Here is an 11,553-nt window from a genome sequence, read left to right on the forward strand (position 1 = left end):
CACACAATGAATTCTCCAGCTAAAAAGTAAATATTTTTTTTAACTGACCCTCAAGTTGGGCTTCCAGGAATACCTTGGACGTCAATTAAATAACAAGGAAAGGATAATTCACCAAGCTTTTTTTCCCCCCCCCTAGGCCAGCACTCTTCTTCAGGAATGACATGCAATGGAGAAAAATGAGGAAAGGCACAGGTTAAGGTGGCCATACACGTACCGATATTATCGTACGAAACCTCGTTTCGTACGATAATCGGTGCGTGTATGGTATGTCGGCGAGTCGACCGATATCGCAGGAACCTGCTGATATCGGACGACTCGCCGATCGGGCCAGTTTGAAAATTTTGATCGGGCGCCATAGAAGGCACCTGACCAAAATTCTCCCTTCAGATCTGAATCGGCAGAAGGAGGTAGAAATCCTATTGTTTCTACCTCCTTACCTGCCGATTCAGCCCTGAATGGTGTGTGGCGGATCTTATGATGTTTCGTGCGACCGATGGTCGTACGAAACATCGTCAGATCGCCACGTGTATGGCCACCTTTACATAGCAGATAACCTCTGTAGAATACAATGGTATTTTATTTATCTGCTATGTAACCTGTGCCTTTTCTCCTTTTTTTCCCCGCTTGAATGGCTGCCCCTATGGCTACACAGCAGGGTATTTATATAAACTATAGTAGGGTTTCTGTAGCAAACACCCCAGCTGTACCAGTGCAGGAACGGCTGCCCCCGGGGCTACACAGCAGGGTATTTATATAAACTATAGTAGGGTTTTAATGCCAAAACACTATTTGTGCCAATGGACTCAACCTTAAAGGAGAAGCAACATAGTGAAGGTGCTCCTATTGCAGGATTCCCGTTCCGGCTCTCTAATTTATAGGCACGCGCCTGTCCACACCCCGCCCCTTTTATGATGCCAGTGGTGGGTAGGTCGGCCCCGGGTCTAAATATAGAGGGGACTAACCAGATCGGGTGTGGGTCAAGAAAAACTTGACCCACACATCACTACTCTTATTAGCAGAAAATTGCACTGTGCACTGTGCGGACAGGTTTGAGGATTTAGCATCCTGCTTAGATACCTTTGGTCGCACAATGGTTGTAATGCTAGGGTCCTAGGTTCAATTCCAGCCACTACCTGCATAGAATCCTTCCACACTCCAAAAAACATAAAAGCAAGTTCATTGGCTCCTGATAAAACCGACCCTAGTGTGCGAATGTAATTCCACTGGGGCCGGTATGTCTGCACAATATGTTGGCACTATGTAATCACCACCTATCAACTCATCAATAAAGCTCCAAATGACAGAAAATTCTGTATTTCCAGACTACAAAAAAAAAAAAAAGAAGCCTTTTCACCAGCAATCACAATAACAGTAGTTGTACAAAAAGAACAAATCAAGTTTATTTCGCTGCTGACTTTCTGAAATGCTTGGCTTTCTGGTGGTGCTTCTTAAATTTCTTCTTTGCTGGGCCATTCTGTTTCTGAGAACAAAAATAAGTGGATTATTAAAGGGGAACTCCACCCAAATTAAGCATAATTTTAAGCAACTTCACAATACGTCAATTAAAAAATATTCATTATATTTAATATAGTTTGGAACAGTTCCCTAAGCCCGGGCCCCCTGTTCCCCTGCTGATCTGACTGACTACTTTGAGACTCAAACAACATGTAACAGTAGTCAACTGGCCTTAGCCTGCATCCTCCCAATCCAACAATTCCCTGCACACGTGATGTCAATAAGGAAAGGAACATCGCAGTGCAATGCATTGTGGGTTATGTAGTTCCTGCATGCTGTCTGTAAGATGTGGAGAAGTTGCTACAACTTGTAACATCAGTGTTTTAGTCCCTCCTCCCCTGCCAGGATTTCAAATGATGCAGAAAGAGAAGAACAGTTTTGCAGCTGGATTTCAGCATATACAAACAGTATTTATTCCTATTTTTTGAAGGAACAGATTACAGTGACAGGGATATTAAGGATTTCTGTGTTGTATGGGGCTCTTTAGCAAATTTTCGTTCACATGTCGGAGTTCCCCTTTAAGAGAGCACACACAGAGCATGTAAGAGAAGTTATGTAAGCACAATGAGCCTTACTCTCCCTTTTTTACAGAACCCATACATTGATATTAAAATTGTGTATATATAGATATCTAGAAACACAGATGTACACGTAATGTTGCCATAACTACAATATCCACCCCAAATCCTACACTAAACGACCCCCAGACTAGGCTTGCAAATAGGATTTCTCCCCACATTTTACCCTGTACACAAAGTCGGTGTCATTGAACCCCATAGTGAAGGACCCCCTGCGTACGCACCTGTTGTCTTTTATTTTGGTTCTGAGGCGGCTCCACCTCCATCTCCTCCTCATCACTATCCGACTGAAAACTGTCATCTTGTTCATTCTCATGATTTTTCTTAGTGAACAGCTGGGCTGTGGGGGTGGAAATAAGAGAAACAGCTGTTCTGTTATAATGGGTATTTGGAATAAATTACAGGTATCCCCAGTTCTGGAAGATGATCCATTCAATGATTCTAACTCAAGAAATCCAAGGGAGCACCTACTCCTTCAACATTGAATGGAAATCTATATACCCCAAACAATTTAGGTCTCTAAAAAAAGAGATCACATAAAATAGCTTATATGTAAAACCCTGCTTCATATAAATAAACCATTTTCATATAAATATACTTTTTTAGTAGTATGTGCCATTGGGTAATCCTAAATAGAAAACTGCCATTTTAAGTACTAAGGGCCTCCCCCTGGGATCATAGGAGTCACAGTGCACACAAACAGGCCAAGGCACACATACATGCTAGGCCCCATCAGCCAATGAATGGGCAGAGTTCTGCCTTTTGCTCCCACACTACTTCCGGTTACCGTTAGAGCTGCATTATTTCCTGTCAGCTGATCTCTGAGGGAGCACACAGCCCATCACAAAATGGCGGATCAAGGATCTATATAATTAGTAATTATATATATATTTTCCAGTTTGGTAAGATTCTTTAATAGGTCACTTAATATGATAGAAACTATCTGTTAAGTGTTCTTATAGGGATATCGTTTTCCTTGTATTAGAGCTGAGCATACTTTTTGCCTATTATTTTAACGTTTACGTTAACTTTTAGTATGTTATAGAATGGACAATTCTAAGCACATTTTTAATTGGTCTTCATTATTTCCAGCTTTCAAATGGGGTCACTGACCCTGGCAGCCCAAAAACGATTGCTCTGTGAGGCTACAGTTTTATTGTTATTGTTTTATTAATTATTTTTCAATTCAGCCCCTCTCCTATTCATATATCAGTCTCTAATTCAAACCACTCCCTCGTTGCTAAGGTAATTTGGACCCCAGCAACCAAATAGCTGCTGGAACTGCAAACTGGAAAGCCGCTGAACAAAAAGAAACTAAAAATGAAGACCAATGACAAATTGTCTCAGAATATTACTCTCTACATTATACTAAAAGTTAACTCAAACACGAACAACCCCTTCATAATAATGTTAAAAAGGGGTTTATAATATAAGTTACAAACTTTGCACCCTGCTTAGTATATTGTACAGACCAATAAAGTTTTTGCTTTCAGAAAGGGTTGCTATAGGTTACTAGACCTGGTGCAAAGTTTGCTACTGTAGGATTTTACCCCTCCATGGACTTTGCAGGCTTAGACTGGCAATCTGTGGGTTCAGGCCAATCCCAGATGGGTGCTGTGTGATGCCACAGACAGTCACTATTTATTGGGCCTGTAGGGGGGCTCTATGAGCCTCTGTGTACTTAGAGAGGAAATAAACCTCTAACAAAGAGAGCATATTTAGCCTTCAGTGCTTCACCAGAGCTACAGTAGCAGCTAGCCATGTTACTAGCCATTACAGCCTCCTTCTCAAACCTAAGTCACACCTGGGTACAAATCACTCATGCTGTCCCCCGAGTCGCTGTCCTCTGAATCACTGAAGGGCGGCTCCCACGTGTTTCCCTTTCTGCCCGCTGACCGCTCATGGCCCGAGTTGTCCTTTGGTTTGGTTTTGTTCCGGAGACAAGCAGGGACGAACTCCACTCCCTGCTGCTTGCACTCCTCATCTGCAACAGGAGAGGGAGACATAAGGCTCTGTAATACATCTCCCAAAACACACACCATCCAACCAGAAGATAATGATGCCTTTCACCAATTCAGGCTGATAGCAGCCTTTCAGCAGTACAGGTATGGGTATCCGTTATTTACATACCTGTTATCAAGAAAGTTCCGAATTACAGGAAGGCCATCTCCCATAGACTCCATTATAAGCAAATTGTTCTGCCCCTAATAAGGGGTAATTATATCTTAGTTGGGATCAAGTACAGGTACTGTTTTATTATTACAGAGAAAAGGGAATCATTTAACCATGAAATAAACCCAATAGGGCTGTTCTGCCCCCAATAAGGGGTAATTATATCTTAGTTGGGATCAAGTACAGGTACTGTTTTATTATTACAGAGAAAAGGGAATCATTTAACCATGAAATAAACCCAATAGGGCTGTTCTGCCCCCAATAAGGGGTAATTATATCTTAGTTGGGATCAAGTACAGGTACTGTTTTATTATTACAGAGAAAAGGGAATCATTTAACCATTAAATAAACCCAATAGGGCTGTTCTGCCCCAATAAGGGGTAATTATATCTTAGTTGGGATCAAGTACAGGTATTGTTTTATTATTACAGAGAAAAGGGAATCATTTAACCATTAAATAAACCCAATAGGGCTGTTCTGCCCCCAATAAGGGGTAATTATATCTTAGTTGGGATCAAGTACAGGTATTGTTTTATTATTACAGAGAAAAGGGAATCATTTAACCATTAAATAAACCCAATAGGGCTGTTCTGCCCCCAATAAGGGGTAATTATATCTTAGTTGGGATCAAGTACAGGTACTGTTTTATTATTAGAGAAAAAGGAAACCATTTTTAAAATTATTTAATTACAATGGAGTCTATGAGAGATGGCCTTTCCCTAATTCGGAACGTTTTAGCATAATGAGTTCGATAACATGTGTTTATGGGGGGCCCATAAAAATAACTTGTAAGGGGCCCCAACATTTCTGATGGTGGCTCTGATCTCAAGTGCCCAATTCCAGGGCCAGAATTAGTGGTAGGCAGCAGAGACACGAGCCTAAAACGACGGGGTGGCACTAGGGCCGTAGGCACATACCTCTGCTGTCACCCTGAGAATACATACAGCAAGTGGGCAGGTGATTGGCGGTAGCAGAGGAGACCCGGTGAGAGTGCTATTGGCCAGCGAGGGTGATGGGAGAAGTTGTTCTGCTGCAAACATGCACATAACAAGCCCCTTTAGCTTCTCTATAATGAGACTCACATTTCTTCAAAGCTCTAGTATATCGCTTGCCCTGCACGTGGCGCTGGATGTGCTCTGGGATCCTGTTGATGTGGCGCAGAGTCAGCTTGCAAAACAGCTGCTTCCTAGAAGTAAAGGGCACAGGGACGCACATTAAGATAGCCAGAAACTAGTGTAATGCCCAGGAATCACATTTATTCTACGTCTCGGCTACCAGGCTTGATCTCCTTTATTACTCGGGTTTCTACACTTTTTAGGTAAACCCTTAAAACAGATAAACGGAAATTTGCTCAGAGAGCTCCTCTGAGCAATTTATATTATCTTATCCTCTAATTAAAGGGGAACTCCGGCTTACGAACCAAAATCTGTTAAAGAGCCCCCACACAACACAGAAGCCCCTTATATACCCATCATTGTAACCTGTTCCTTCAAAAAAGTAGGAATAAATACCATTTTATATGCTGAAATGCAGCTGAAAAAACAGTTCTCCTCTTTCTGCATCATTTAAAAGCCTGGCAGGGGAGGAGGGACTAAAACACTGATGTTACTAATTGAAACAACTGCACAGCTTAAGGTGCCCATACACCTTCAGATTTTCTTGCTTGGCCCTAGGGCCAAACGATCGAATTATAATGACAGGTATAGGAAAAGTCGGTTCGGGAACCGCATCAATGAGATGATGGGGTCCCCGATCCGACTAGATTTTTTAACCTGCCTGATCGATATCTGGACGATTCCAGGCCAGATATCGGTCGGGCAAGCCCGTCGGTAGTGCCCATACATGGGCCGATTAGCTGCCGAATCGGTCTAGGGCAGGGGTAGGGAACCTTGGCTCTCCAGCTGTGATAAAACTACAAATCCCAGCAAGCATTTTCCTTAATTAACCATGACTGTGGCTGTCAGACTCCTGCAATGCATTGTGGGACTGGTAGTCCCATAACAGCTGGAGAGCCAAGGTTCCCTACCCCTGGTCTAGGGGACTCATATCGGCAGCTAAAATCGGCCCATGTATGGGGACCTTAACAGACAGTATGCAGGACTACATAACCCACAATGCATTGCACTGTGATGTTCCTTTCCTTATTGACATCACGTGTGCAGCAGGGAATTGTGGGATTGGGAGGAGGCAGGCTGAGGGGAGGAGACTACGGTTACATTTTATTTAAATATCAAAGTAGTCAGCCAGATCAGCAGGGGAACAGGGGGCGGGGCTTAGGGAACTGTTCCAAACCATATTATTACATTAAAAACCATGAAAAGGCGGCATATTTTTTTTTAAATTGATGCATATTTCAAACCTGCTTGAAATTATGTTGTGTTTGGGTGGAGTTCCCCTTTAATTTTGAGATTAAAAGTTTCAACACGAGTGCAATGAATTTTAATGACAAAAATATGTGTTTTTGTTATTTCTTGAGCTAAACAGGGAAACTGGAGCTATTCAGTTATTTTTTGGTTGTGCAGTAGATAATAAGAATGCCAGTATACACAACCCATCCCTTATTATTTATTGCACTCATGTTGTACAAGCAGGATGCTGACCCCTTAATTTAGCGAGAATAGGAAAGTCCTGTGATGTTGCTCAGCTTAGAACTGACCAGAGAAACATCAGGGGCCTCTCTGTTCCCAAGCTTCATATTCATCACGCTCGCTTCTTAAAGGGGTTGTTCACCTTTGAGTTAACTTTTAGTATGATGTAGAGAGTAATATACTGAGACAATTTGCAATTGGTCTTCATTTTTTTTATTGTTAATTTAGTTATTTCATTTTCAGTCCAGGAGCTCGCCAGTTTGGAGTTTCAGCAGCTATCTGGTTGCTAGGGTCCAGGTTACCTTAGCAACCAGGGAGCGGTTTGGATGAGAGACTGGTATATGAATAGGGGGAGTGTCTGGATAAGAAAGTTATAAAAAGTAACAATAAAACTGGAGTCTCACAGAGTAATAGTTTTTTTGCTGCCGGGGTCAGTGACCCCCATTTAAAAACAGCAAAGAGTTAGAAAAAGGCAAATAATTTAAAATCTATAACAAATAAATAATGAAGACCAATTGGAAAGTTGCTTAGAATTGGCCAATCTATAACATACTAAAACTTAACTTAAAGATGAACTAGCCCTCAGTGGTCTAGCCAGCGGCACTGTTTCATATTCATTCTACTAGATAGATTGTAAGCTCTACGGGGCAGGGACCTCCATCCTCTTGTGTCTTTGACTCTTATCTTATTGCAACTGTATCTTTTATTTGTATTTATTGTAATACTTTGTAATTATCTATTATCTTAATAACCCCGTTTGTATTAATGTATTCTACTGTACAGCGCTGCGTACATAAGTAGCACTTTATAAACACAGATATACATACATACTAGCCACGGTAAGTGCAGTGACACACGGGGAGATTAGTCGCCAATCGACAAATCTTCGCTGTCGCGAGCGACTAATCTCCCCGCATTGCCACACCACCGGCTAGAATGTAAATCGCCGGTGGGATGGCATACGCGGCTCCGCGATTTGCTATAGTGGCCTGAAGTTTCCTCTCAAGGCAACTTTTCAATTGGTCTTCATTATTTACTCTTCATACATTTTGAATTATGTGCTGCCTTCTTCTGCTGCTTTCCAATGGGGGGGTCACTGACCCCGGCAGCCAAAACACCCTGTGAGGCTACCGTTATTATTATTGTTACTTTCTATTGCTTATTTTTCTATTCAGGTGCTCTCCTATACATATATCAGTCTCTCAATCAAACCACTGCCTGGTTGCTAAGGTAATTTGAACCCTAGCAACCATACAACAGATAGATGGCATATGAAAAATAGGAGGTTGATGACACATGGTGCTTTCTAGGAGCTGGATATATTATTCCTTCCCCTACCCGACGCTACCTCAATGCAGATCAGAGGGCGGAGCGACACGTACGGATTTTTTGTACTTGGTACGATGTGGGGCTCGAAGCTGCTGAAGTCAAAAGAGGAGGAGGCAGTGGTTAATCTCTGGTACTTCTTCCCTCTGGTGAAGCTTTGCAGTTCGGGGAGTCGGCAGATCAACTCATGCCCAGTCAGGGTACAGCGAACCTGAGAGGGGAAAGATACACATAATAAAATTTGTTACTCAAGAAAGGAAAAAAAAGTTACTTAATTGCAGAAATTAAAGGACAAGTAAACCTGAATTCAGTGCAGGGTGGTAATATGTTAGGCATTTAGTTGGTTAAGGGGACAAGGGCCCAAACTAGGGGTAGGATAAGAGGTACAATGACTACCCCTGATTTGTCTTTCTCTTCTAATTCGTTCCAACCTCCAACTGAGGGGTGTTGCTGATCCCGGCAGCAACAACAAAAAATTGTTTTTGTAATTTTTTTTACTATTTTGTTTTCATTCATATCTCCCACTTGTCCCAAATTTCCTGGGACGGTCACGATTTTAACAGCTCTGCCCTCAGTCCCGGATCCCTACTGAAATTTCCCTCATTTCCCTTTGATCTCCTGCACTGAATGCTAAAAAAAGGATACAAAGTTTCTCAAACTTAATTAAATAAGTAGCTTTGGGCAGAACCCAGAAAACAACAAACTACACTCGCACTTAGATACAATTGTAACTAATAAACTAAACAGGTCTCTTGCGGGGACTGAGACTTGCAGTTTAAAGGGCAATTTCAGTAAAACTGTAATAACACATAAAACAGGGGTGGGAAAACTACGGCCCGTTGGTCTTTTTAATCCAGCCCGCAAGACTTGGTGCCTGGGGACTGACGAGTGGAAACGGCCCGTCTGTAAAGGTGGCCATACACGCACCGATAATATTGTACGAAACCTCGTTTCGTCCGATATTCGGTGCGTGTTTGGTATGTCGGCGAGTCGACCGATATTGCAGGAAGCTGCTGATATCGTCCGACTCGCCAATTGGACCAGTTTGAAAATTTTGATCGGGCGCCATAGAAGGCGCCTGACCAAAATCTCCCTTCAGCACTGAATCGGCAGAAGGAGGTAGAAATCCTATTGTTTCTACCTCCTTACCTGCCGATTCAGCCCTGAATGGTGTGTGGCAGATCTTACGATGTTTCATGCGACCAAGTGTATGGCCAGCTTTAGTCAATGAGGCCCCTAAGCCAAAAAGTTTGCCCAGCCCTGACATAAAACAAGACCCCCCAAACCCCCCCAGAAAGGTGTTCAAACTTTAAACAACCTGCCAAATTTTGGATTGGTATTTAGGGGGTGTGGTCACAAAAATGGGCGTGATCAAATGTTTTCACCGCTGCATTTCTTTTTGTCCCTCTTTACATTTTTTTGAAATGTTGGGAGGTATGCTCATTTAAAACAAGACCAACTGCAAGTTGTCTCAGAATATCACTCTGTATCATACTAAAAGTTAGATTAATGTATGTACATCTTCATTTATAAAGTGCTACGCAGTGCTGACCAGTAGAATACATTACAGGTATCGGATCCCTTATCCGGAAACCCGTTATCCAGAAAGCCCCGAATTACGGAAAGCCTGTCTCCCATAGACTCCATTTTAATAAAATAATTCAGAATTTAAAAACTGATTTCCCTTTTCTATGTAGAAATAAAACAGTACCTGTACTTGATCCCAACTAAGATATAATTACCCCTTATTGGGGGCAGAACAGCCCTATTGGGTTTATTTAATGGTTAAATGATTCCCTTTTCTCTGTAATAATAAAACAGTACCTGTACTTGATCCCAACTAAGATATAATTACCCCTTATTGGGGCAGAACAGCCCTATTGGGTTTATTTCATGGTTAAATGATTCCCTTTCCTCTGTAATAATAAAACAGTACCTGTACTTGATCCCAACTAAGATATAATTACCCCTTATTGGGGCAGAACAGCTCTATTGGGTTTATTTCATGGTTAAATGATTCCCTTTTCTCTGTAATAATAAAACAGTACCTGTACTTGATCCCAACTAAGATATAATTACCCCTTATTGGGGGCAGAACAGCCCTATTGGGTTTATTTAATGGTTAAATGATTCCCTTTTCTCTGTATTAATAAAACAGTACCTGTACTTGATCCCAACTAAGATATAATTACCCCTTATTGGGGGCAGAACAGCCCTATTGGGTTTATTTCATGGTTAAATGATTCCCTTTTCTCTGTAATAATAAAACAGTACCTGTACTTGATCCCAACTAAGATATAATTACCCCTTATTGGGGGCAGAACAGCCCTATTGGGTTTATTTCATGGTTAAATGATTCCCTTTTCTCTGTAATAATAAAACAGTACCTGTACTTGATCCCAACTAAGATATAATTACCCCTTATTGGGGGCAGAACAGCCCTATTGGGTTTATTTCATGGTTAAATGATTCCCTTTTCTCTGTAATAATAAAACAGTACCTGTACTTGATCCCAACTAAGATATAATTACCCCTTATTGGGGGCAGAACAGCCCTATTGGGTTTATTTCATGGTTAAATGATTCCCTTTTCTCTGTAATAATAAAACAGTACCTGTACTTGATCCCAACTAAGATATAATTACCCCTTATTGGGGCAGAACAGCCCTATTGGGTTTATTTCATGGTTAAATGATTCCCTTTTCTCTGTAATAATAAAACAGTACTTGTACTTGATCCCAACTAAGATATTAATAATCCTTATTGGGGACAAAACAATCCTATTGCGTTTAATTAATGTTTTATTGATTTTTTTAGTAGACTTAAGGTATTGAGATCCAAATTACAGAAAGACCCCTTATCCGGAATACCCTTGGTCCCGAGCATTCTGGATAATGGGTCCTATACCTGTAATATAAACAGTGGCTTATTAAGATAAATACAAAGTGTAACAATAAATACAAGATACAGTTGCAATAAGAGTCAAAAACACAAGAGGATGGAGGTCCCTGCCCCATAGAGCTTACAATCTAGATGGGAATTTTATTTAAAAAAAAAAAACACACACACATTTCAAAGGGATGAAAATCCAAAGATGTATGCGTTTCAGGTGTTAATGGAGACTAATGGGAGAACTCTTACAGAACTGACCCCTCAGACGATCCGTACCTAATAGCCTTACTTTAATCTCTCCACAGTACCAGGCAGGACCCCCGGCCTATTTCTATGCCGGTGTTAGGATTCTATTCCCTGTTACAGTATAACCCTCACCTTATTGGCGGCGATGAGTTGCAGACTCGGGTGTTGCTGTAGAAACAGTCGCACATCTCCCGGCAGCGCCTCCATCGCTGTCACCAAGCGCCACCCACGTGTTTC

The 11,553-nt window shown here is 41.6% G+C and overlaps 1 protein-coding gene across 1 annotated transcript; it reads right to left on the minus strand.

The window, feature by feature from the left end:
- Positions 1-1,380: 1,380 nt before the first annotated feature.
- surf2 (surfeit 2) lies at positions 1,381-11,543 on the minus strand. The gene is given in 6 exon segments (NM_001011201.2): positions 1,381-1,480; positions 2,318-2,433; positions 3,898-4,077; positions 5,348-5,451; positions 8,236-8,390; positions 11,449-11,543. Coding segments are annotated over 6 exon segments (711 nt in total). The 5' UTR covers positions 11,524-11,543; the 3' UTR covers positions 1,381-1,399.
- Between the last annotated feature and the right edge of the window lie 10 nt (positions 11,544-11,553).

This window comes from Xenopus tropicalis, chromosome 8 (assembly GCF_000004195.4).
Source record: "Xenopus tropicalis strain Nigerian chromosome 8, UCB_Xtro_10.0, whole genome shotgun sequence".
In the NCBI taxonomy this organism is placed as follows: domain Eukaryota; kingdom Metazoa; phylum Chordata; class Amphibia; order Anura; family Pipidae; genus Xenopus; species Xenopus tropicalis.